Source organism: Haliaeetus albicilla, chromosome Z (genome assembly GCF_947461875.1).
Source record: "Haliaeetus albicilla chromosome Z, bHalAlb1.1, whole genome shotgun sequence".
NCBI classification, from domain to species: Eukaryota; Metazoa; Chordata; class Aves; order Accipitriformes; family Accipitridae; genus Haliaeetus; species Haliaeetus albicilla.
Window position 1 is genome coordinate 28,304,572 of NC_091516.1, and position 26,671 is coordinate 28,331,242.

The 26,671-nt window shown below is 52.4% G+C and overlaps 1 protein-coding gene across 1 annotated transcript; it reads left to right on the forward strand.

Moving 5' to 3' along the window:
- The first annotated feature begins 8,830 nt into the window (after nucleotides 1–8,830).
- On the forward strand, nucleotides 8,831–24,495 carry KLF9 (KLF transcription factor 9). Its single transcript, XM_069776881.1, has 2 exons — nucleotides 8,831–9,649; nucleotides 23,259–24,495. The coding sequence occupies exons 1-2, from the start codon at nucleotides 9,181–9,183 to the stop codon at nucleotides 23,489–23,491; spliced, it is 702 nt and encodes a 233-aa protein (XP_069632982.1). The 5' UTR covers nucleotides 8,831–9,180; the 3' UTR covers nucleotides 23,492–24,495.
- Nucleotides 24,496–26,671: the final 2,176 nt, after the last annotated feature.

Genomic DNA, 26,671 nt, shown 5'->3' on the forward strand with positions numbered 1-26,671 from the left:
TTACTGCAAAGCTGCTTTCCAGGTACTTATTTTGCCTGCAAAGAATTTTTGCTGATGAAGAATTGAACTTCCCAAGGAAAACTCTCACAACTGAACTGCGTAACGCCACCAGCAGTGGCTATTACAACATTATTGTAAATTTAGTTGCCAGTACTCTTGGAGTTACAGCATCCAGCATGGCTTCCCAGTACTATAGTTGAGAAAGCTACAAAGCCAGCCTGTGCTAATGCTTCTGACTCCCACCGCTAGAGGATTTGCAGGAGTAGCAACACAGTGGTGGGAGATTGCAAAAGATCCTTGTTTCCTGAGGGGAATTGTCCGGGGAGAAAAACACAGACATCTTCAATTTCAGCTAGAATGCTAGGAAAGTCTAATGTAAAGTCAGACAACAGGCACTCCATACCCCTCCAACACCTCTTGTTTCTGATGAAAAATACCAGTAAAGAGGAGGGAAAGGAGATAAATTTCTGCACGTCACTGGAAACCGAATACTGTATTGGAAAACATATGAAAAATAACTTTGACCTTCAGGATATACAACACAAGCATTCCCCAAGTTGTTCTCCTGCTTCTAGCCCTCCCTAAAACCTTCTTGTCAGGAACTGTTGCCATGCAGAAAATCTTGAATGATTAAGATAGAGTAACCTGCTATATTAGGTTTGCAGAAAATGAACACTTTCAGGAACCGTGCATGCGCCGGGTCCAGGAGCCGTGGTGAAATGCGAGGGGTCCTGACGCGGCGGTAGAGGACAGCTGTTGCGTTACTGCAGCAGCGAGGTGACGCCGTACCTCTTGGTATCGTCTCAGTTTTGGTGGTGGGTTGATGTGGTACGGCCCCAATTTTTTTGATGGGTTAATGTGATTAACTCAGTTTTGGCCACGGGTTAATGAGACATCGTCTCAGTTCTGGCGAGGGGTCGACGTGACATCATCTCAGTTTGAAGGCCCTTCAGTGATGGGTTCGGGCGGCGCGAGCAACGGAAACTCCAAACCCATTCCCGTGCCCCTGCAGAGAAATGCCGCCTTTTCCCAAAACAGATCCACCGCGCCCAGCAAAGGAAGCCACAAACCCATAGAGGTACGGAGGCCGGGAGCTTCCCGGTTTTAGGAAGCGGGATAAAGCGGGGACGGGGACGGGGACGGGGACGGGACCAGCGGGTGGGCAGGGCCCCGCCGGCCCCGGGGCCGCCCGGCTTTCGGCGGGGGAAGGCGGCTGCCCCGGGGCCCGCGGGCCGGCAGGCCGAGAGGAGGCGGACATGTTAGCGGAGGCGGCCGCCCCGGCTGCAGCACGGCGGGGGCGGGCGGGCGGGCGTAAGATGGAGGCGGCGGGCGGGCGGGCGCGGCGGCGGAGGGCATCCGAGGTGAAGCGGGGCGGGGCCAGCGGCGGGGAGGCCCGCCCCCTTCCCGGGGAGGAGGAGGAGGAGGAGGAGGAGGATGGGCTGTGGCTGGAGTTGGGGCCGGGGGGGTGGGGGGGATGATGCTGTGGCTGGGGACTCTCCGCCGCGCACGCACAGGGGCGGCCACGCCTCTGTTAATAACCCGCAGCAGCCCGGCGCCGTGGTTGTAATACCCGCTCCCCGCCCCCTTCTTCCCCCCCCCCCCAAAAAACCTTTACGCACCCCCCACCCCTAAATTGTGCTCCCGCAGGCTGCCACACTCGGCGCCCCCGGCTCCCCGCTCCCCGCCTGCGGTCGGATGCTACGCTTCTGCCACCCCCCCCCCCCAAAAAAACCCAAACAAACAAAATCATAATTAAACATATATCTTAAATACATATGTATTGTATTGATTATATATATGTACGTAATAGACATATGTGTATATATGTATACGTGTGTATATATATGTATATATATTTATGTATTATGTATATAATACATAAAAATATAGAAAGATATGTGTATATATTTAGATCAATATTATATATTATGTGTCATGTGTTATATATTACATATATACTATTTTTTTATTTTACATACATACATCTAAATTGTATCTATGTAAAAAATAATATAATTTTCATATATATATATATATATAGGTGGCAGTGGCCGCGGCGAGCATTGAGAAGGATGACGCCGCGGGCTTGCAGCGGCCTCCCCGCGGTGCAAAAAAAAAAAGAATACTCATAACGAAAAAAAAAAAAAAGACACCAAGCCACCCCCCCCAAACAAACAAACAAACAAAAACCCGATAAAATAAAATGCACGGAGAAGAAAACAGCCGCAAAGCCCCCGGGTGCGCGTTGTCACCGCGGCAGCGGGTGCGGAGGCCGGGGGGGGGCGGGGTGCGTGGGGGGGAGGTTGTTTCCACGCGGCTCACGTGGGCCGGTCGCGGGCGGGGCCGGGGGGGTGGGGAGGCGGTCCCGGCACCCCCGATCTAGGGCAGTTTGTTCAACTGCGGTAACGGGAGCTCGATGTTCCCGCAGCGCGGGGATTTCTGAGAACTGGGGCTGTGTCCTCAGATGAACCCGGCTGCCTGCTTTCCCCTGCCTGCACCGGAGCCTTAAAGCGGCGATGTCGAGGACAAGGTGGGACCCACCCCTTGCCGGCGCCGCACGTACGCCTGCAGCCCGCAGTGCGGAGCGGGGCTGCGGGCAGCTCGGGGAGGAGGGGGGTGCGGGCAGCGCTGCCCGGCGACCCGTCCGACCGGAGCCGGAGACCCGGGACCTCGGCGAGGTCCCGCGTCTCCGGCTCCGGTCGGAGGGGTCGAGCTGAGGTCTGTGACCGACCGTCTCCATCACACCACCATCTCCATCCTGGAAGACCTTCATGCCTTCCTTGAAAACACACGGACTGCGCTTCAGCTCGTTGCGTTTCCATCCCTCCCCTTCTTTTTTTTTTTTCCAGCCTGTATCGCGGCACCCCTTCCCCACGACAGCCTTCCACAGTAGAAGGGCAGAGCTGCCACGAACTGGCTCTTGCTGTCGCGTCAGTGTTAATTAGGAAGTTGCAGTGTTAATTAGGAAGTTGCAAAGGCCTTGCACACAAAGGCGCTCAACAAACTCACCCGATGACCCTGCGCTCCCTGACAGAAATGACAAAACCTATTTTCACCTGGTATAGCGGTACAAATCCTGAGAATGCAGGCACTAGAATGTTTTTTCTGGATCAGTTTATGAAAAGAGTGTGAACCATTGAGTCAAGTGGAATCCCGTCCTTTAAACCTAGCCATAAACTGAAGCCGATCCCCAGTCCACATTCCCCACGTGTGTTAGGTGCTGGCTCTGCCGCCAGTTCGTTTTCACTTGGGTGTCTTCGCTGCCGGAGAAGGTAGACGTTCCCAAATTAACTTTAGTCTAGCTTTCTACTTTTGAACTTGAGACTCACACACCCATACATGCACTGAAGGATGGTGTCTGATGCAGGCTGTAAAATCCATCTGGGATCCTGGGTGCATACTCGAGCAGCTAGCCCACGCTGAGTTCAATGCTGCCATGGCTACACCACTACCAGTACCCAAACCGAGTTTAAATCCAGATCCCTGGTGCCCACGTGGGCTGTAATTTCATTGAGGCATAGACATCCTCTGGGTAGTTACCACCTGCAGAGGTAAACCCCAGGAGGGAGGAGCTGTCCTTCTTTCTGAGGTTCAGGGTCAGCAGAATTTGTCACAGTTAAGGACGTGAGCTGCAATTCAGGAGATGCTAGAAAAAGCTCAAGACCAAGACCCGCGATCAATCCCACTGTGCAGAATATGGACAGAATTAGACCACAAGAAGCTAAAGGATATGAACGGAGAAGCACTAGATCTCCAAGTAGCAAGTGGTTTGCCACACTGAGTTATAAACAGGAAGGGAACGCCTTCCCCAATACAGGTCTGTATCCACCTTGCTTGTTTGAAAAGAAAGTTGAATTTGAGACCACTAATCCTCATACTCCTGGATTTTGAAGCCAGATGTGTCTTCTGTCGGTAGCCTTCTACTGCTTAGCTGCTTTTAAAATGGAAGGCCAGTTTGCTAGTGTAAAAACTAGTTTCAGCATACTTGCTGCATCTTGCAAGCTTCTATATGGCAACCAGCTGTGCTGACTCCCGTTTTCCCTTTCTGATCTACAAAAGCCAAATTACTGTTACTTCAGATGGCTTTATAAAGCAACTGTTTGTCCGCTCTGTGTGTTCAGTGACTGAGACGGATTTCTTCAAAAGGTTAAAACACTTCCTTCCTACTGTACCAGGCTTCGCAATGGATAGTTGCTGTTGTCTGATGGAAGAGGTTGCCGTATTTCCCTGATGATATATGCGGACAATCTGGGCAACACATAGGTATAAAAGATACCACGTACGTGTAAAATACTTTACATAATTATATGACTGCTGAATTACCATTCTGTAATGCTCCCAGAATATCAGTCACGTAACGGATCTTCAGCATGGTCACAGGCTTTAAGAACACAGGTCAGCAAACAGGCCATTTATCTTGGCATTTAATTTCAGCCATTTCTAACCATCGATCAGTACTCAGCATCTTGTCAAATCATATGGAGCTTATGCCACACGTAGTTTCAAGGGCCCCGGAGAATGAAAAAAGTCAAAGCATAAACTAGAGTAACGCTTGGAGCCTCTGGCCTTCAAAATACTAGCAAGTATTAATAGAGAAGCAGGATGGATTTCTTTATTTTGTCTTGGCAGGAAGACACCGTCAGAGAAGAAACTTCTGCGCTCTGTAGAAGAGCCCACGGAAGGCAACTGAACAAGGTTTGAAGCAGAACGACCGACTGCGGCCAGCACTTATGCGCCCACTTGCTCCTCAAAAGAAAGTCTCTTCAGTCACAGTGGCACTAAAGGTCATTTACACAGAGAGGCTTTTGGAGCACAAAAACTTGAGGGCTCCCACAGCCTGCGGGTCTCTTCAAGCACGCCTGCCATGCGCTTGCATGCCGTCTTCATCCTCCAGAAAAAGGGTCCAGTGTTTTAGGCACAGGGTTAGAGTGCAGGAGATTTGTGAGGTGTGGAGAACAGGAGAGCCGGCCTGGTTTTTACTCTGGAAAACTTATGCTTTTGAAAACAGAAGACATTTTTGAAAGCCTCAAAGATAGTAAATAGCTCTTCTTCCTCCGCAGCCTCCCTTCTCCCAGAGAACCTGTGCGCGTCACTCTGGTAAGGAAAGCGTAAGTGCCGTGGGGAGGATGGCCTTCTCCTTCACGCGCACAGAAACACACAGACTTGTCCTCCCTCTCCTTCTCTGCAGGCGCTTGAATCTCACTTCTCATTTCCCCCTTTGCTACTTCCCCTGGCGACGTCTCCCTGCCCTCCCCTCAAGCGTGAGCCCCCAGCTGTGACCTAAGCCCCCACCGCGCCTTTCTCATCTGCCTGGGGGTCACCATCTTCCTCGCTTATGCCCCCCCGTAAATGGTCCTGTCTGTGCGTCTTTCCTCTGGCTCAGAGAACAAGCAGACGCCTCAAAAACACTCACTGACGAACCTCCACCCCAACACCGGTGGAGTAGCTGCCCCTGGGAAGGGGCGGCCAGATGTGCTATGTTCCTGTACCCGAGGACCATGGAGGGGGGGCAAACATCAGCCCACCAAGAGCTGCTTTGGAGCTGTAAACAGCGAGTTGAATTTGGACTGCAGGCTTTGGTGAGCGAGTGCCATTTGGTGACGAAGGCACCCAAGGTGTCAGGGCTATATCAAAGTGCTGTAGTGGTTTTAAGCTATTATCTCTACAAGCTACGATAATCATCCTTGATTAGCCTAGGTAATGTAAAAAATTAGCTTTGCTGTGAATTAAAAATTGAGCTATGGATTAAATGGTTGCTCTGCAACCAAATCGAAATGTTACCATCATCACAGTCAAATCCAAGTTACGGCTCCTATCATCTGGATCATCTGGAGACAAAGGAGTTTGCAAACACAATCCCGTTCCCCAGCATGTTTGTGCTGTTGTTCAGAAAGTAGCCGCGGTCATTTTGACACTGTCTCCAAGTATAAAATTCCACTGGCATCACTTCATAAGTGTCGTTTGGACCTAATTAGATTGGAGTCTTGGAGCTTTGGACTGCTACATACATCAAAATGAAAGGTGTTATTTTGTCTTTAATAAGCAATGTATTCTTGGAGGCATACAGGAATTCTTTTGAAAGCTTGGTATGCTTCCTCATTATGGAGATGGCCACAGATTATCTTCTAGCCTTTAAACTATCTGCCAAGAGTTATCTCAAATCAAAAAAACCTAGCAAACAAAAAAAAGTTTGGGATTTTTTTTTCTTGGTTAGTAACACCTCCCTCTCTGAACTGTACAAATTAATGTAAGAGGTAGGTAACGGGGGATTTGTTAACGTGATGATTAGCCTTGAATTAGTCAAGTCATCTTCTTGATCTGCTTGAGAAGCAACTTCCGTGTCACTGAAAGGTGGATGATGACATCTCCTAGCGGGAACTTTGGACGGTGTCAGCCAAAGAAGTTCTGAAAGTGCTGTGCAAAAAGCTGATGAACGGGCAACTTGAAGCTACATCCCGCATACCCAGATTAATAAACCAGGGTGGCAGCTTTCCATGGAAAATGCTATTGCCCCTCTGAAGGGATGAGAAAGTTGCAGCCACTGGTACTAAAGAGAAAAAACTGTATTTATCAACAGTGTTAGCAGTACAGGAACGACAACCTGTTCTGTTCCTCCTTCCCACCAGATCTGGAGACTACGGCCTCCTTTTCTGCCTGATGGCTTGTAAGCACCGGAGGCCAATGGTCAGCTGGGAAAAAATGCTCAGAGAACAGGGAGAAAGTTACTTTCATCCCTTGATGGCTGCCTCGCTAGGTACTTGTGCTCTATTTGTGTTTTCTATTTGATCTTCATCACCCTACAGATGGAGCCACTTGTTCGTTTGGGTTGTTGAGTGGGGTTTTTTTCCCCAGCTATGATACGCAGTATTGTTTCAGCCTTATACCAATTATCCATGGCAAAGGATTATCATTGCCCGAGGTCATACCTAGAGATTTAGCGTGCTAGCGTGCAAAATGGCTGACAGCTACTCATCTTTATTTCCTGCAGGAAGAGAGCAACGCGGCCTCATTTCTGCAGCCGCTTCCCCACCATTTGCACGTTCAGTTAAAGAGACTGATAGCAATCCATAAAGCTCTTTACCGTTTGGGCGCTGTCTGGTTTTGCAAGGAAGGACGGGCGGCCGCTGAGGACAGCGAGGTTCAGTTAGGGATGCTGGGCTGGCGCGGCGCGGCCTCGTCGGGCTGCGGCTCACGACAGGAGAGTGAAACTCCCCCGTCCCACAGGAGCGTGCTTCCCCAGCTGCACGACGGTGTCCGAGGCACCCTGGTTCTACTTCGGCTAATGCTGGGTAGAGGCCTACGCACGTTATTCCAGCGGCCGAGTCCTTCCCCGTTACGCTCTCTCCTGACGCTCGCAAAGCAGCAGAAGGTGCAAACTAGCGTGCCGCGCGTCTCAGCGCTGCCGGTTCGTGGGCGACGGCAACGTCTTTCCCTTTTGTTAAGTGGTGCTTCATCCAGAAAATAAAGTAAGTTTTTGCCCTCCTCCCACAGCGCGCAGGTCAGCTAACCTTCCCAACGCCTCTGTACCTCCGCTGGAGCAAGAAGGGGGGGAGATACGTTGTTGGGGTGGAGACGGCGGGTTTTCTGGGTTCGTTTGAGCTGGGTGGTGGTGGAACGTCTCGAACCCGCCATGCCTCTCTGCTCGCTAACCGGCCCGCGCCGGCAGCGCAGCGGCACGACCTCCCGTAGGGAAACGCCACGTTCCTCCGGTGGCGGGTGCCCCAGGGGCAGGCGGGCTCTCCGGTCACGGCTGCCCACCGAGCGGCGGGGGGGGCGGGGCCGGAGGGTCTCCCCCTGCACACCCCCCACCCGTTTTCAGTGAACGTGAGGGAACTGTGTGTCTCGGCGATGACGCTGCGACGATGAAATGTATAACGGCACCCGGTTTCTCCGGGGATGCGGAGGGGGGGCCGCTTCGCAGGGCGGCCGGGCTCCCCCTCCCCGCACACGGCCGGTCCTCCCGCCGGCCCGGGGAGCCCCCTTCCGAGGCCGGGCGGGCAGCGTCGTCCCGCGGTGCGGGGGCGCCGCGGGCATGGCGGGGGGGGCGGGAGGGGGGCGCCGGTTCCGGTTCGCGCCTCCCTCGGTCACCGAAACCCCGCTCGGGAGGGGCCTTCCCGAGCCGCCCCACCCGCCGGGCTCCGGCAGGGGCAGGGGCAGGGGCGGGGGCGGGGGCGGGGGCAGGGGCAGGGGCGCGCGCTGGCCCGCCGCTCCCCGCGGGGCGGTGGGCGGGCCCGGGCGGGTCGCGGGCGCCCGCCGCGTTTGCAAGTGTTGCGCACCCGTCGGAACCCCGCGCTGATTGGCGGGGGCCTCGCCAGTGACATCAGCCGGCTCACTTTCCATTGGCCGGCCCGTTGCTGGGACCGTAGGGCTTCCAGGGAGGCACTTAACCCGCTCGGCGCCGCGCGGCCCCGCCGCCACGGCCCGCCCACGGCCCGCCCCCGCCCCGCCGGCCCGCGGCGGCGGCGGCCGCCGAGCCGCGGAGGCGGCCGGCGGCGCGGCGCGCCCCCGGGGGCGGGGCGGGGAGGCGCGGCGGCCCGCCCCCGCCCCGCTCCGGCGGCGCCCTTTTAAGCGGGCGCGGCGGGGCGCCCGGAGTAGCACGCGGCTTGGGGAGGGAGCGCGGGGATTGGCGAGGCGGCCGCCCGGAGGACACACCCCCCCAGAAAAGGAGCGCTGTGAGTGGCGGGGGGAGAAGGTAAACAGAGCCGGCCGGCCCTGCCCGCTGACCAATCGGGGGGGCGGGAGGGGGGTCCGAAACTGACGTGATGGGACTCGGCGCGGCCGTCCCCGGGCAGGAGCACGCGGGCGGCGCGCGGCGCGGGGGGCGCGGCGGGCGCGGCGGCGGCAGCGGCAGCGGCGGCGGCGGCGGCGCGGCGGGCGGTCTCCTCTCCCCCGGCCCCCGCGCCGGACCCGGGCCGGCCGCGCGGGCGGCGGGCGGCGCTCCCCCCCGCCGGCTGCGCGCCGCCCCCGGGGGGCGGCGGTGAGGGACCTGCCCGGCGCCCCGCTATTTATCTCCCCCCCCCCACCCCCCCGCCCCCTTCTCCTCCCCGCCGCCGCTCTTCCCCGCGCCGCAGAGATCCCGCGCCGCGGGCGGGCGGGCCATGGCTGGCGGCGGCGCGGCCGGCCCGGCGGGCGCGCACTGAGGGTGCCCGGAGCCCCCCGCCGTCGGGGCGCGGCCGCAGCATGTCGGCCGTTGCCTACGTGGACTTCGTGGCGGCGCAGTGCCTGGTCTCCATCTCTAACCGCTCCGCCGTGCCCGAGGCAGCGCGGCTGAAGATGCCGGGCGAAGGGGAGGCGGCCCGGGAGCTGCGCGACCCCCGCGACGCCTGGAAGGACTACTGCGCTCTGCTGGCCATCGCCAAGAGCCTGCTGGAGCTGAACAAGTACCGGCCGCTGCCCGCCCCCTCCGTCTGCAGCGACAGCGTGGAGAGCCCCGACGAGGACGCGGCCTCCGACAGCGACGCGGCCACCGAGCCGGGCTCCAGCCCGCCCCGCAGCCCGCCGCCGGGGCCGCCCCCCCGCCTGCGCGCCGCCGGGGCCGCCCCCAAGGGGAAGCTGGCGGCCGAGAAGCGGCACAAGTGCCCCTACAGCGGCTGCGGCAAGGTCTACGGCAAGTCATCCCACCTCAAGGCGCACTACCGTGTGCACACAGGTCAGCGGCGGCGGCGGGAGGCGAGGCGGGGGGAGGCGGGAGGGAGCGAGCGAGCGCTTGTCCTCGGGTGAACCCGGCCGGCGGCGCGCCCGGCGGCGCCGCGCGCCTCCGCCGCCCTGCCTTTCCGCTTTGGGGTTGGTTTTTTCTTTTTTTTTTTTCTTTTCCGCTTTCTCCTTAAACACCCCCGCTCCCCTCCCCGCTTTTTTTTTTTGTTTGTTTTTGGGGTTTTTTTCCCCTCTCTCCCTCCTCCCTCCCTCCCTCCCCCCTTTTCTTCCTCTCCCTTCCCTCCCCGCCGCGGTGCCGGACTGGCGGCCCCGGTCCGGCGGGAGCGGGCAGCCGCCCCGGGCGGGGCTGCGGCAGCGCCTCCCGCCGCGCCCGGCCTGCTGCCCGCCCGGCCGGGAGCCCGCCCGTCCCCCGCCCGCCGGCAGCGCGGGGCGGGCGGCAGCTGCCGGCCGCCGGGGAGCGGAGTGAACTTCGGCGTGGCCGGCCGGGGCGGCCGCGCCGGGGGACGCCGAGCCCCCCTCGGGGCGCCGGTGCGGTAAGCCGCCGGGAATCGCGTCTTCCGCCCCGTGGTGTAGGCGGGCGAGCGCCCCGCACCGGGGCAGGACGTGGCACGTATTCCCCGAGGGAGCCGGGGCCAGGACGGCCCGCCCGCCGCCGCTCCTGCCCGCGGCACCCGCGTTCCGCTCCCCGCGCCGCGCGGCCGGCGTTTGCGGAGCCTTCTCCGAGCGCTGCTGCGTGGCGGGGGAGCCGGGCGGCCCGGGGCCGGGGTGGCGGAGCCGGGGGTGGGCGGCGGCGCCCGCCGCGCCGCGCGGCGAGCCGCACCTCCGGGTTTTGCAGGCACGCCCCCCGCCCCAGCCCCCCGGCAGCCGGCGGACCCGAGGGGCCGAGCTGGCGATGCCCGTCCCCGAAAAGCACCGGCGGCGGCCCCGGGCAGGGGCTGCCGGTGGAGCAAAGACCGCCGCCGGGGAGCCGGCCGGCTGACGCTCCAAGCCGTGCCGGCGCTGCCGCCGGCGCGGCTCCTCCGGCCGGGGGAGATGCGGGCGCCCTCCGCAGGTGACCGGCCGGCCCCTGGCGCTGCCCGGCTGTCCCTGGCCGTATCGGTTACCGCGACCCAGCTTCGGCGTGGGCCACGGGGGCTTCATTCATCGGGCTGCCCGCGCCCCGGCCGCGGCCCTCGCCCCGGCGCTTCGGCGGGCGGGGCAACATGGAAACCCACGGGTGGAAATGATCTGCTGCCGCGACTGGCCTTTCCTCCGGCTCTGCCTAAGCGCTAAGGGGGCAGCGGCGGCAGACTTTTCTGTTTGTCCGTGTGTTTTTAAGCCCCCTAGTGCAAGCGGCTGAATAAAAAAGCCTGCGCGCATCCGAGTCGCAGCTGGGGTCACGGCGCAGTGCGCGGGGCTGCTTAAAAATGGCTCTAAATCAAAGGGTTGTGCGCAAGCACGGGAGGGAGCGGGTCAAAGGAGACGAACGCTGCCAACACTTAACTTCAAGTGCTTCGCATCTGTTGGTGGCAGTTCTCTTCTGGATTTTGTCTGTGGGCAGTGATGGTAAGTGGTGAAGTACGAAACGAGTTTGTCACCCGAGGAACGTACCACGAGGCATTGCTGTAGTGTTTAGGGCAGCCTGGGGAGGGCACGGCCACGCCTGGGCTCCAGCTAAGCTTCCGTTGCTCTGGCTTGCTTGTGTGCCTAGGTGTACGTGCTCTGCAGAGGAGGAGACCCGGCGCTGGTTGCCTACCTGTGCCCTGCTGGCAGATCTGCTGGGCATTTAGCTCGAGAGATCAGGGGGAGGAGGAGGAGGATTACTGGATGTGGCTCGGCCGTGAGCTCTGTCGTTGGGCAGTGAAGATTGTCTCTTTGAGCCGGGAAAGAGGATGGTCAGTGGTGACCCTGTACTGACCTCAGGACCAGTGCCAAGGATTGTTGTGTTACCAGCTCAAAGACTGCAGCTCTGATGCTCTTTTGGAGGCCAAATGTAACTGATGCCTTGCAAAATGTTGGCTGATAAGTGATAAAGAAAATGCATTAGCATCATTTCCACTTAATACCCCGTGCTCAGAGATCCACCTCGATTTGGGAACGAAAATAGACATCGACTGGGATAGCGTTCTGGGTGATGACATGTAAATTAATGTACTGTACAACCCACACGGCTTGCTGTAAGCAGTAGTGTTATAATAAGTACCTCCTGAAGTGGCGTGCGGTTTAGCATGTGCTGCTCACAAGTGGGTGGCCTTAGCTCCAAGTATGAGAAGTTTGACTCAGATGTGCTGATGTACCGTCACGGTAGTTCTGTGTGATTAAAACCACTACAGACATCTAGCAGTAATGAACTTTCAGAGCTTCCTAATGTGAACAGTTAATTGTAGGTAACTGAAATGCTAAACGATACTGCCGATGTTAATTATTTTTATAGATGGCAGAACAATTCCTTAGCAACAGTGGGATTCAGTGGGACCTCTGGAGTTATTCATAACTGCGTATTGCAGAGCGTTAATGTTCCCTCCTTAGTACCGTTTCCTTTCCTTTCTTTTTTTCCCAGGTAATTTCTCTGTCATATATCTGAGCCCCTTGAATTGCTTTCATCTACCTGCCATTTTTCATTGGGCCACCAACTGAGTTTCTTACCGCTGGGTAGCGTTTAGTGGAAGTAGGCACGCAGCCACCAGTAGAAGCTTCCTGGTCTTAAATTTTTAATATAAAATCCCAGTCTCTCTGTCTTGGAAAATGGATTTCCGCTCACACCCGTGAGCTTGCTTGTAGCCACAGCTCTCTTTACTCACAGATACTAACCAAGTAAGTTGGAAAGCTCTGGATACTGCTCTGTGTGATGTGTAATGGTAGGAACCTAAAAACTCACCAGATCGTCTTTGGTAAGCTAATGCAAAGCAAAAAATGAAATACCAACTAAAGGTAGAAGAGTAGAAGACCAGAACCTTGATGCTCAGAGGTTAGAGGTCTGTATCTTATTAATGATTCTTTAAACTTGTTAGTTCAAAGGCATTCCATATTTCAGAGACTAAAAATATCTGTATAACTGTTTGCTTGAAGCTTGGGCCTTTGATGATGACTCTAGTTCAATTTCCAGAAGACCCAAAATAGCCATCCATCAGAAATTGTCTTCTGCGATGATCTTAACAGAAAAAGGTCAGTGAGTGTCTTTGCGCATCCTACTTGTGCAAACAGCCCCCTTGCTTGTGCTGCCAATCCTACTGAACTCAGCCTGACTTAGTAGATCAGGATTTGTAGGAGGAAGCCAAGGAAGTCTGAACTCTGCCCCTTCCTGGGGGGATAGTCCTTTCATTCCTCGCCAGGCTCCTGCTGTTTCTGCGATACGATCGGGCCCTTCTTCATTCTGTCGTGTATGTGTACCTACATTGAAAACATATTAACTTGCAAAGGCCCAGGGATACAAGGAGAAGCATACCACTGAAACTGAGCTATTGCCTCCCCTGTCCCTTCACTACCATCCAAAAGTAACTTGGCATTTATTATTTAAGTTCTGGTGTCTTGAGCAGGAAGAGCGTTACAGGTAAGGTTGTTCTGCCTGAGCTGTTTCCAGTAGCATCTCCGAGGTGCGTGGCACTTGGTGTAGGAGAGAAAAGACGGCTTTATCCCTGAAGGCTCGTAAGCCAAAAGCTGTTTGTCGGGAAGGCAGGTGGAGGGATAGCTGTACAACATGACCACAACTTAGGTTTCGCCATCCCTTGTGGGATGGTGTTGTGGGAGTATAGGACTCACAAATGCTGGTGAAGTTTGGTGGTGGCAGGAGAGATTACGAGTGGTGTGTCTGCTTGGGAGTCTTGAGCATTGAGATGGCATGACCAAGTCTTGAACACTTTCCCTTCAGAGCCTAGAAGGCGGCCCAGATGCATTGGCAAGACACACATGAGACCGGAGCCCTGGAAGCGGTGCAGTGGTCAGGAGAAGGCGAGGGACTCAGCTGACCAAGCAAGTGGCAAGCAACAGCAACTATGCAGGGAGCTAATTTGAAAATGCACAGACTTCTCTAAATAGGTAGTTTTAGAGATTCGATTATGGCCGGTAACGTGTAGAGTTATTACTAGCCTCAAAGATGCCGGGAGACAGGGGGAGCAGCTTAACAGAGAGGGATGTGCAGGCTGGGGGGTTTCCAGGGAAAGTAAAGGCATATGAGAGTAAACAAGCAATCTCAGTCAGAAGGCCTGGGCCGGGAGTGTGGATCAAAGGGCAAGATACCGACGGGGAGAAGGAGAGAAACTGGTGGGAGAAACAAACTTTAAGAAATGTGTGCTTGCTATGATGGTGTGAATACAAGCCAGTTAAAGGGCATGTGGCTGCTGAGAGCAGACCCTCCTGGTCAGGAAAGAGGGACAGAGAAGGTACCGTAAAGCTAGTTTTTGAGATGCCTCCTCCTATAGGACCTGTAGGAGTTTACTTGCCTGGGGAGGCAAATCCCAGATGCTTCTCAGCATGTGGCGCTGCAGATCAATGGGAAGTTCATGTCTGCATCAGGTACCCTGAATTAAGAGGTTAGACACTGTGATGGGTTGACCCTGGCTGGATGCCAGGTGCCCACCAAAGCTGCTCAATCACTCCCCTCCTCAGCTGGACAGGGGAGAGAAGATACAACAAAAGGCTCATGGATCAAGATAAGGACAGGGAGAGATCACTCAACCAATTACTCTTATGGGCAAAACAGACTCGACTGAGGGAAAATTGATTTATTGCCAATCAACCAGAGTAGGGTAACGAGAAGTAAACCAAAATCTTAAAACACTTCCCCCCCACCCCTCCCTTCTTCCCAGGTACAGCTTCACTCCTGAATTCTCTACCTACCCCCCAACAGGGGGACAGGGAATGGGGGTTGTGGTTGGTTCATCACCCGTTGTCTCTGCTGCTTCATCCTCTTCAGGGGCAGGACTCATCGCCCTCTTCCCCTGCTCCGGCGTGGAGTCCTCCCTGGGCTGCAGGTGGATATTTGCTCCACTGTGGACCTCCCTGGGCTGCAGGGCGACAGCCTGCCTCACCATGGTCTTCACCAGGGGCTGCAGGGGAATCTCTGCTCCAGCACCTGGAGCACCTCCTCCTCCTCCTTCTTCACTGACCTGGGTGTCTGCAGGGTTGTTCCTCTTACATGTTCTCACTCCTCTCTTTCGGCTGCTGTTCTGCAGCATTTTTTTTCCCTTTCTTAAATATGTTATCCCAGAGGTGCTACCACTGTTGCCAATGGGCTTGGCCTTGGCCGGCGGCGGGTCCGTCTTGGAATGGGCTTGGCCTTGGCCGGCGGCGGGTCCGTCTTGGAATGGGCTTGGCCTTGGCCGGCGGCGGGTCCGTCTTGGAATGGGCTTGGCCTTGGCCAGCAGCGGGTCCGTCTTGGAACCGGCTGGCCTTCGCTCTGTCGGACATGGGGGAAGCCTCTGGCATCTTCTCACAAAAGCCATGCACCCCTGTAGCCCCCCCACTACCAAAACCTTGCCACACAAACCTAATACAGACACACAAAAACCAAATGGGTGAGAAGTTCTCCCTCTTCAGCTAGGCTTTTCAGCCAACTGCATCCTTGTGTAGACCGGGTCCGAACAATATCAGGAGTTTTGTTTCATCGGGCAGCTGCTGCAGCCTTGCGCTCTCCTGGCATTTGGCTCTCACTGGTGTTTGGTAGCAGGGCTGTGGGCAGAGGTGTGGACCTGTAGGCTGGCCGTCTGCACAGTGAAGCTGAGGAGCATTTCTGGTAGAAAGGAAAGATAAGTGCTGCAGCTGCCTAGTGCTGCAATCTAGATACCACAGCGTTGATCCAGCCCCTGCATCAGTTTGGTTTTGACTGTGCTGCTTTGTTTTTTGTGTTCTAGATTATCACTAGCTCAACAGACTGTACAGATGTTGATATGTTGACAAGCCTCTGGTCACCAGGAGCTTTTTTGGGTATTTTGTGGGAGTATAATCTGAAATTTAGCATTTTAAGCCCCTCTTATCCAGCTTATGCGATGTTATTTTGCCAGATCCTTTAGAGTAAGACTGAAGAGCAGAAAATGGAGCCAGCAGGACATTTTTTCCTAAATTCAGACCTCCATCTGAAACACCTATTCTCAAGGGTTAATGCAAATGTGCAAATTGCTGGAGTTCTAATGAGCATGTTTCCAGGTCTGGGAGAAGCACGATCATACTGACTGGAAGCCTTGCCAGCTGAGTAAGGTAGGCAAAAATCCTCCAGATTAAGTTCAGTTTTGCCTGACTCCTTGTTTTCTTTTTTTTTTCCTCCTAAAAAATAAAAACTTTAAGCAGGTGTATGTGTCACAGTGGAAAAGCACTCCAGAAAGGTTTGTATGTGAATTGAGTCAATGTAGAGAAGTTGCACATGTAGGACAGAAGCAGTGAGCAGGCATCACCCGTAAGAGTGTGACTCGGGTTTCCACATGGATGTATTGAAAATGCAGCTTTACCACGTTCCTGCACACTGTTGTGCTGTGGCACTGAAGACTATGTGGTGGGTGTCACCTGCTCTTGCTAGCTTTTGTGTCTTGCAGCCCCAGCTGTTAGGATCCCTGCAGGAATGATTGTTCCCCTTCGTCAGCTGCTGTGCTGTTGGGCAGCTGGCTGCCACTTGTGGCTTTGCACAGCTCCCAGACCTGCAGCTGGAAGAGCAGGGAGGGGCCAAGTTATGATGGAACGGCCAGAGTCTGAGGTAGTGATGGCAAAGCACACTTCAGATACTGTTTACTTTTGGTAGCATAGCTCACCATCTATATTCAAGTAACGATGACTGTGAATAGCCTGAGAGCACTCTGTAAATACCTTAAACTTGAGGGAAAAGTCTGCTGAAATGCTGTCTAATAAATCCGTAGTGAAATAACAAAAGTTGTATTATCTTTCTGAATGCACATAAAATTGCATTCGTCCTTTCCCTGTCAAAGCTGTTTCCCCTTAGCGAGCATTTAATCATTCAGACAGGGCAGGAGTGTAAACCCAGTGCTCTTCAATCCCAGGTAAGTGCCCTAAGCATCAGGCTAGGAGTCAGTCTCTCTCCATTGCTTGGTTAATATTTAAGTATTACTGCAAAACAGAGGAAGTTCAAATGGAGATAAGATAGGAAAGGAGAAGAGGTAGGAACTTGTCCCACGTACTCAAGAGTGTACTGCTGAGGGCACTCCTGTCAGCTATGAAAGTGTAGATTTAACTCTCTGGTGAGGTTTGGAGGGGTCTCTCCCAGGTAGCTTCCCTGTCTGATATATATAAAAGGAGGCACAGTGCCCCAAAGAAAGCCTTTTGTAAGGCAGGCAGGGAGGGTTGTGATGTTGTGATCTGGCACAGAAGCTGTTAAGGATATCCCTTGCATCCGATGCTGTGTCACCAGGGGGTAACAGCAAGACTGAGTCTTGCTGGGATTTAGACTCCCAGCAGCTCAGCAGCGGTGTGTTTTCGCAGGTGGTTTTGCATCTGGTCTTTTGAAAGAGACTGAAACACCTGCATGTGCAAGCAGCTGTTGAGTGGTGGTTTTGAGGATGTCAGATTAGTCTAAATACTTGCTGAAAGCAGCATTTTAACACCTGAATCATCCTCTGGTTTTTAGTCCTTGGTGCTGGCAGAATAAACCCCTTGCTGCAACCCATCCATCCGTTGCCTATCCTGTAGGCAGTGTCTGTTTGATCTGTTGCCAGACCGGATGGCCACAGTTTAGGTGTTGCAGAAACCCTCAGTTTAGGCACATGGTACCCAGCATCCTCACTGCTGATCTCGCTCTGTGCTGTTTCGCAGTGGCATCTGTACCTTGTGGTTGCCATGTGTTTTAATGATCTGGTTTTGGAATATCTCAGAAGAGGAAAAAGTCTGTTTGAAAGGCCTCTGGTCTCTCTGCCCTGAAGTGGATGCAGAGATGTCTGTGAGATCCATCTTCACCAGAGTATCTTGCGTGTGGACACTAAGACAAAATCCAGTGTCCCACAGGCAATTGCTCATTCTGGGTGTGTGGGGCAAGGATCGCACTGGGGGGGGAAAGTGAGAGACCTCTGAGATAGCAGCTGTTCTGCAGCAAGGAAGATAGCTTGCCTGCCTTTTTTTTTTTTTTTTTGCCTCTTGCAATAAGCTGGACCATGTTCTTGACATGCATGTGTAGAACCTGTCGTACTTCATGAGACACTCAAGAGTGGTGGCTGAGTGGGATCACAGGAGAAAAAAAAAAAAAAAGAAATGCTTATCAGTGTCATCTCTAAGTCCAGGATTGTGGTTCAGGACCAGTTATTCCTAGAGTACGAAGATTTCTCTGGAAATTTCAAGCTCCAGCAGCCACAGAGGTACAGGAGGATCTTGGAAGATGAAGGTGGGGATTAGATTCTCTCATCTGAACTATGCGGAGCTGGTTATGCCTGTCCTGTTTTACTAAGTAGTTTTGCTCTCGCCTAGTGGCAAGGGGTTTTGCTCTTTGGGCTTTCTGTATTTGTGTGCTTTCCCTTCTCCCTCTTTCCCGTCAGCTGCTTCAGGTTTCTGGCAGGAGGGGTCAGCCTTGCTGCAGTCCAGCCTGGCTGGGCTGCGGGGTAGGTGCCACAGGCAGGGTGGACGTCCCTGGAGCAGGAGTTACTGGCTAGCTGTGCCATGTCAGCAGCTGGGCAGAGTGTGGGAGCTACGTGCAGACACCACATCCCAGAAGACAAACGCTGAACCATTTTTCAGTTTTGATACTCAAAATAGTTGATGCTATGAATACTAGGCAGCACAGTCCCACCATGCACTTGGTGGTCTCATCTTCAATGACATAGGTCAGTCAGGGGTGTCTAATGAGGTATACATTCACGCAGCTGTAGCTACAGTCCATTTGTTTTCTAGTTAATGTGTGAAGCAGTGTCATTAGCATCATTTGATGGCAGACTGTTGTGTGTTAGCTAGTACTGATGCCAGACTCTGGACTCATGGCTGTATCCAACCTCACTTCTGTGAACACAGTGTGAGCCTAGCAAACTGTTCATCTTGGCCAGACTTTCGTCCACACCAACAGCAACCTCTGAATATCTTCTGTAAGGCCAGCGCTCAAGCAATTTTAGTAATTAACCTGAAAGTTCATTCCACCACAGAAGTTCAGTGTGCTCCAGGCCTAGTGCATGTCCTGTTACACACCAAGAAATAGCCCAAGTGTGTGATCATAAACTTTGTCTTCAGCTTTTTCAAACACAGTCTTCCCCCAGCCAGGAAAAAAAAGTGACTCAGAACTTCTCTATCCCTTGTTTGTCCAAACAAATTCATCTTTGTTAAAGCCACCATGAACTGCAGCTCCTAACTTCGGTCATCCCCATCTAAAGCAGCAATTTGTAGTGAGGATAGAGATGATGAATTGGGATACTAGTACTACCTGTACCATTAACGAGTCTGCTAATGCCCACTCTGTATTCTTTTTCAGAAACCCTTGCTGCACAAGACTACAATGTGGGAAAATCCAGAATGTCCCAGGATAGGGCAAAAAAGCTAAGTAATTTACTGTCTATTCAGAATAAAATGGAAATGGAGTAAAATAAAGTGGACCTGCCTCAGGTCACACAAGCAGTTTGGATGCTGAGTTTAAACTCACAGAGAAAGAAGAAACTAGCCATTTGTGGTAGAGGGTGAGGAGAAGGAACAGGGAGAAAAGGTCAGGTGAAGCAAGAGAGCAAAGATTGAAAGGATCCGCAATGGCCTTTATATCCATGTGGGATTTACAGCAAGCCAGGGCTGCAGGAGTTCTTTAGACTCCAGAGAAGACCTGTAAAGAGCCACCATTAGCTTGTGCTCAGCACAAACTCTATCTCCCACTACATTCCTGGTGGCACACAGGACAAAGAATGGGAATTCTGCAGATGCACCTAGTCCTATAACCTGTAAATCAGTTTCTGTTTTACTTGTTACTTCTGTAAGCTGCCCTGGATATATGTATATCTTTTTAAAGAAAATTATTTACATCTTGTATCTCTTGTGTTCAGATCCTATCACACATATTTTTAAGGTACTCTGATACACCATTGGCCATTCCTTCATCTCTTGATGGAAATCCCATCTAAGGCATGTCTTAAAACATAAGTAGCATACTGACACCAAAGAAAACAGTCTATAATAGTACCCTGTTTTCATGGTTCATTCTGCTCCTTTTAAGCTTTAACATTAATACTCCCAAAACTAAAGGGGAAAAATCATATGGAAAAAGTGTTTCTTGACTGAGACGTGATACAGAAATCCACTCTCTCCAGATGGAGGCAGCACTAGCTTGCATTGCAGCTCAGTGGGCCGTTGCAGCCGGGCTGCATAGAGTTGCCAGACCTGTTTGCTCAGTGGACTCTTCCACAAATACCTCTGCTGCTTTAAAAAATAGTGTGTCAAATGCAACCAGCAAATCCAGTGACCAGCTTTGCTGAGTGGACAATCATCACATGTCATCCAGCATCTGTACCTTGCCTTAGAAGCCTCGTGGACACACACCGCGCCCCTCCTCTGCACCTACGAAGTCTGTTGTGGAAGCACCGTCCCTCTGGGCTGGCGTCATCCGTTACAGCTTCGTGACCGAGGGGAGCAGCAGATCTTCAGGCTCAGAGACAACCCCTGAGGGCCCGGAAAAGCTTCACCCCCCCCCTCCCTTGTCTCTCTGCTCTGAGAAGTCTGGAGTTTCATGTGCCCTGGTGCCGGGGATTATGCCTGGCCTACTTTCATATACGTGCTTCCAAAGTGGCTGTGACAGCCTCCGTGGGCTTGTATTGCTGAGGCGGTGAAGCTGTTCTCTGCTACTGTACCTGGGGGCTCGGCGGTGGGCGGCAGGTGCCGCTGGTAGCTCTTGTGCGTCTGAGGGAGCGCAGCCGCTCGTCTCCAGCAGCCGTCTCTGCTGCGTTTGCCATCCCGGTACACGGCGGCGGCGGCTCTTCCTGCCAGCAGCAGGGCATGCCTCCGCCATGCCAGGCTCCCCGTGGCCTCCGGCATGCTCCCCGCACCAAGCTGCGGGCGGGTTCCCTGGGGATCGCAGTGCCGAGCGTCCACAAGGGATCCTGACCGAACCCTGCCCTTCCCCAAAGCTCTGTGGTTACGCTGCATAGCCTAAAAGCGCTTTCCCCTGGCACATGAAGTGGGAGCGCGGGGTAGCGATGGTGGAGGTCGCATGACTCCCATCGTGTTTCTGAGGGAATTCCAGTAATCAGGCTCTATTTTGTCTTCCTGTCTGCAGTTCTGGGAAGCGGGGGCAGGGGGAAGCCTAGTTTCTTGAGGGCCACTTGGGGCCAGATTCAAGATGCTGCTTTTAGGCAGCCGGGCTGGATACTACTGCGCCTAAGATGTAGGTGCTGCGCCCCAAAGACTGTGATCCTTGTTTTCCAGCCTAGGCACCTGGTCTCCCTGTAGGATGGTTAGGCACTTACATGGCCTGAAGAGCTGTCCTGAGGTAGAGGTTTGGAAATACAGCTTCTGGGGGTGGGGTGGGATGCCTGAGCTGCTCCCACTGCTCCGGGGCGTAAGTGCCTGACATAGAGCCATGTACTAGGTGCCTTCACACATGCAAGATGTATAGCACTTCTCCCACGTTCCCGGGGGGGAGCTAGAAGGCTGTTCTGCACCTCCCACTGGTGCCTGCTTCTGGGAGCTGTGACAGAAACCGTGAGATCGATAGCAAAAGAGCAGCGCAAGTGAAATGCTTGCTTCAGATGCCGAGGGTGGGCGCCGGGCAGGGCAAAGCCAGGGGAGGATGGTGGGCACTGATGCAAGTGCTCTGTGCAGCTTACGGTGCTGCTCAGCCGTGTAGCTGCGGTTGTGGCCTTCATGCCTGTGTAAGTCTACGTACTGTTTTAATTAATTTATTTTAAGCAGGCGGTGGTTGTTTGGAAGGACTTCCAACCATGTCTAAAAGCATACAGCAGGGAGCCAAGAAACCTGTTTATTAAAAAAAATAGCCCCGGGTCAGGATGGCTGGCATCTGTGCCACCACCGAGCTCGGGCACCAGGCTGGACTGTCTCTCTCTGCGTCCTTCTCCCCTCACCGAGGACCCGCATCGCTGCGAGGTGAGGAGGGAAAGCCCGGGGAAGCAGCCGTGCTGTGGCTGCCCGAGAGGCTGCTGTAACCTGCGTGGTCCTGCCTGTCCGGCTGCAGTTCTACTGCACGCTGATCAGTCTGGGATGGAGCAGCCACCTGTCCGGGAGCACCGTATCATTAGGAGCCTAAACTGTGAAAATGGCTGCGTTATTTAAAAGAGGCTCACTAGGGCTTTCAGGGCCTGTGGTGTAGCCCGTGGTGTAGCCACATCTCGACATACCTGGTCTGTCCTCAACCTCCTTGGTCTTTTGGATGCCACCAGTCACACCCCCCAGTGCCCTTTCTCCTCTCTACAGCTCTGCCATGCTTTCTGCTGCTGGTTGTCCTCCTGGTGTCAGGGCTGTTTATTCAAGGCTTTATTTAGCCTTTTGTTACTGCTGTTGTGTCTGGAGAGGACTCCAGGGCGCACTTTCTTGTAAATGACTCCTCTTTTTACAGTCCATAAATGTAAAGCGAGCTCACCTGTTGTGCCGATCTTCACAGTACCAAGAAATACTGGAGTTCTTGAGTTTCTTTCCAACTCTTTCAAGATGGAAAACTCCTGGGATAGTTTTTATGTTTCATGGTTGACTATAAATAGCTGTCACATAGCTGTCATTTATATTCCCTGCAGGAGACTTAAGAAAGGGAATTGAGGCATCAAACTGCAGCGGTGCATGATTTCTGTGACTCAGAGCTTTCGTGTGGACTTAAATGCCTTTGATTTCCATCTGTGCCATGGACTAGGGTCAGCCTTGCCTGTCAGGAGGTGTTGGGTCTGTCCCTGTAGGCACAGCCTGTGCAACCCGCAGAGGTGAGCTGCAGGGATGCGGGGTGCCAGGAAGATTACAGTAAGTGCTGTTCAATCCTTACATCCTTGTTTTTAAAAGCAAAGGTGCGGTGTGATTTAGGTGAAGATGTCTGGTTTGGTTCTTCACTATCGTAGCAAACATTTATACTGTTAGAGCTGTGAATAATGAAGTAGTTTTCCTGTCTTCAAACCAGCCATCTAAGCAGCTGAGGGGAGAGCTATACTCTGTGGAGCAGCTTGGATTTCTAGGGGAAGAGAGGAGAGCGGGGAATGGGACTTCTCCCTGCAGCTGCGGCGGTTTTACTCTACATGTGTGCAGCCCCAAGGCTGCACTGCTCTCCCCAGTCCCTCCCCACTCAGTTCTCCCCCGGCTGGAATGACTTGTCCTAGGTGAGAGATTTTTTTTGGCTTCTTTTATAACGGTTACAAATTATTTTATTCAGCAGAATGGAAGTGTCAGAGGAATAATACTGGCAGTCTGTTCCCAAACCGCCGTAGTGAGCCCGACATGAAAAATGTACAGGCACAGGCAGAGCTCATCTGTTGTTTTGACAGTCTTTGGGGTCATGCAAGGTTCTGCACCGGAGTGCGAGTTTCGTGTGGTTGGAGGGGGTTTTGGCTTCTCCTGGAGGTGAGACTGAAACCTGATGAAGCGAGTCATCAACAACTCCGCAGATGCTGGCACCGCGGCAGGAAACAAAAGCAGCTTTTTCCCCTCAGCAGCATGTTCCCTGGCTCCTCGGCAAAGATGGTACGTGCTGGCCTGCATTACCCCCGCCCCCCCTAAATCTCATCATTTCCTCCCCGCAGGCGAGCGACCATTCCCCTGCACATGGCCCGACTGCCTTAAAAAGTTCTCCCGCTCCGACGAGCTCACCCGGCACTACCGAACCCACACCGGCGAGAAACAGTTTCGGTGCCCCCTCTGCGAGAAGCGGTTCATGCGGAGCGACCACCTGACGAAGCACGCCCGCCGCCACACCGAGTTTCACCCCAGCATGATCAAGCGATCCAAAAAGTGCAGCTCCAGCAGCTCCTTGTGAAGGCAGGGCTGGCCCGGGGCGGGGAGAGGGGGGGAGGCGAGCTGCGGCGAGGATGCAGGCAGTGGTGCCGGTTGCCCTCACCGTCCGAAAGCACACATAGCCAACATTTAAAAAAAAAAAAAATTAAAATAAAAAGTACCCCGTGCCCCTCTCCCCGTACTCCACCTCCCCACCCTGCGCTGGGAAGAGCGGTCTGGAGCAAGTGGACTGCGGGGTGAGAGGAGCGAAGGGATGGCCAGCAGAGGAGGTGGTCACCTCCTCTGATGTAAAGCATTGATGCTGGTGTACATACGTCTGACTGCCATGGTCTGGCCTATGCCACCGCAGTAGCATGACCCCAAGGTCTTTGTGATTGCCGTGTCATGAACATGTTTCGTTGAACAGTGTAATGCTGCTTGTATTTAGAGTTTGTCAAGTAAAACCGCTTTCCAAGTCACATAAATAACTCTCAGATAGAAACTCCATAGCACATTGTAGAAGTGGGTTTACTTCTGTCTCGGAACTATCCTGCATTTAAAAAGACTGTTAAGAGAAACATTACGTATGTTACTAATAGCGTCTGATTGATATACTGAGATAAGGTGAATTTATACTCAAGAAGGCCCATTAAGTAAAAGGGTCTTTTTATCTTTTCTTTGTATTAACTATACTTTTGAATATAAGCTGCACTTTTCCAGTAAAAACATGTATAATTCAAGAAGATACTTAAAGCAAAAAACCCCCACAACAGCTCAGTCATTTTCTGACCATATGTGTATTTAGCTCTGTTATTCACTTACCTGGAAAAATACAAATCAGCCTAGATAATGTGGTGGGGATGTGGGAGCAGAAGCATACGTCTCTCAGTTGATCCTATACTTTTAATCTGTCAATAAATACAGTACTGTACTATAGAAATGCCACTAACAGTGCTTTATTCTGCTGTGTTTTGTTTGAATGGATGCATTAACAGCAGCCACCATCTTTATAAACTGCTGCTTTTTTAAAGGCTTTTTCTCTTCCTACACTTGCCTTAAAGATTTATTGTTTTCATACCCTTGCCTAACTCCTGCAGCATCCTATGGGAGTTGTGTGTGCTTACAGAGAGGGTAGACCTTTGCTTAAGAGCACTCTGCTAATGGAAGCAGCTGAAGTTACTGTAAGGAGTACTTTGGAAGGGCTCCTGTATCTCTTGATCGCTGTTTCTGTAGAGTATGGGGGCAAAACCATGAGCTAATTGGAAATACAGCATGGAGGGTGTGTCGCAATACTCCTTATGACATAAGCTTCTCTTGGTACTTTGTGTTGTACCCTTATCATGCATGGCACATCGAACACTGATAAAGGCAATATTACTTTTATTTTTAAAATATTTTATGCTCTTTAGGAGGAGCAAAACAATCACTGAAGGAAAACTTTTAAGTCGTGGTCATTAGCTGAGTATTTCTTTTTTTTTTAATGTTAAAAGCATGAACTGTAAGAGGTTATCGGTGATTTTTTTTTTCCCCCCTCCCCAGCTGCATAAAGGGGGGAGAATTCTGTTTACGCATTATTTTTTCCGGAAACATTCTTCTCCTATTTGGTTTTTACCCCTTCCTCCAGAAGAGGAATGGGAGGTGCAGCCCTACTATAGAGATTTAGGGCCAAATTCATCTCGTGAGTAATCACACTGAAACCCAAAGTGTTTCCACTGCAGATGAATTTAGGTCATCTTGTAAAATTCTGTACATAAAAAAATCTTGTTAGTACACCTGCAATTACAGTATCTTACTGTTTTACCTGATAAAAAGCTTGCTTCCTAGAAATGAAAATAAAAAAATTAGAGAGTTAGAGTGTTTTCTTCTACAGTTGTATTAGTCTTTCAGCATTAGAAATCAGTTTGCATATAGTGTTTTTACTGTGTAGTTCATGATAAATTCCGTCTATGTGAAGAGAACTGCTTTTAAGGCATTGGGGATATTGAGCAGTCTGTGGAGTAAAAAGGGATGTGTTTTCTTCAGTGAAGACATCAGGAAACCAAACACACTTTCTACCTCTGTTTCAGCTTTTTGAAACATTTATTTAGAAACCAAACTTTTAATTTCTGGTGTCCAAATTGAGTCGTAGAGACATACGTTCTTCCTAATAAAAATACGTAGCCTTGGTGTTTCTTTTGATCTAGAAATGCAGAAAGTGTTCTCCTTACCAGTACTGTTAATGCTGCCTTGTTGAGTAGGGTCAGGGCCACGTGTAGCCTGGTGAGATTCAAAGGCACATGCACATTCATCTTCATTCTTCTCTTTGAAGATCATGCAAAATTCTGAGTCTGTCCTGTAGTCTGGATTGTTGCCATTTTGTAGGACAAACACAGCATGTGGAGAATTAGGGCCTGATCCTGTGAAATACAAGACACCCTCACATCCTATCAACCACAGTGGGAAGCCACAGCTGATAAGCAGCTCCTAAATCAGTACCTAGATGTTTTGGTCACTTAGCTACCAGGATTAACCTATACATGGAAGTCAATGGCCAGATTTATGGTTTCCATCTTGTGTATTTGGGGTAGAATGCACATTTAAAGAAACATCATCATTCCTGCAAAGGCTGAAAGAACGAATAGGCAGGGGGTCCTTTGGTCTATGGGACAATGGGATGTACAGGCACATATGATCATTGCATGTGACAAGATCCTGTTTCTGAAAAAAACCCTTCCTAAATGGTAACCCATTTGCTGTAACATATGCTGTATTTCAGCACTGGACAGATGGGATTAATGCAATCATTAACCACTAACAGAATATATTGGGAATAATCAGGTTTGGAGATTTTGTTTTATTGTTTTGTTCATTTGGGGTTTGGGGTTTTTTTCTTTTGGTAAAAGCAAACAATGGCTCTAACGCATAAAACAAACTGCAGGTTAGTTCTTTGCATCTTGAAGGTAAGTTTTGAAGAGTGTTGCAAGTGTTGGAAAAGAAAAGGAATATCAGGTTCTCTAATACAGTATGTACTTGTACTATTTTGGAAATACTTAATAGTGCTGCAGTTAGGACAGCTCTTCTCCTTGGTTAAGAAAGTCCTTTACTATAGAGAAGTCATGGCTTTAAAGGTATAGCTATATAACATATTTTGGTTTTGAACAGTTTTTCATGACCTGTATTACAGATCCTTTTCAGTTTGCAGATGGACTTAGCCCAGCATACACCAGACTGGACACATACTTCA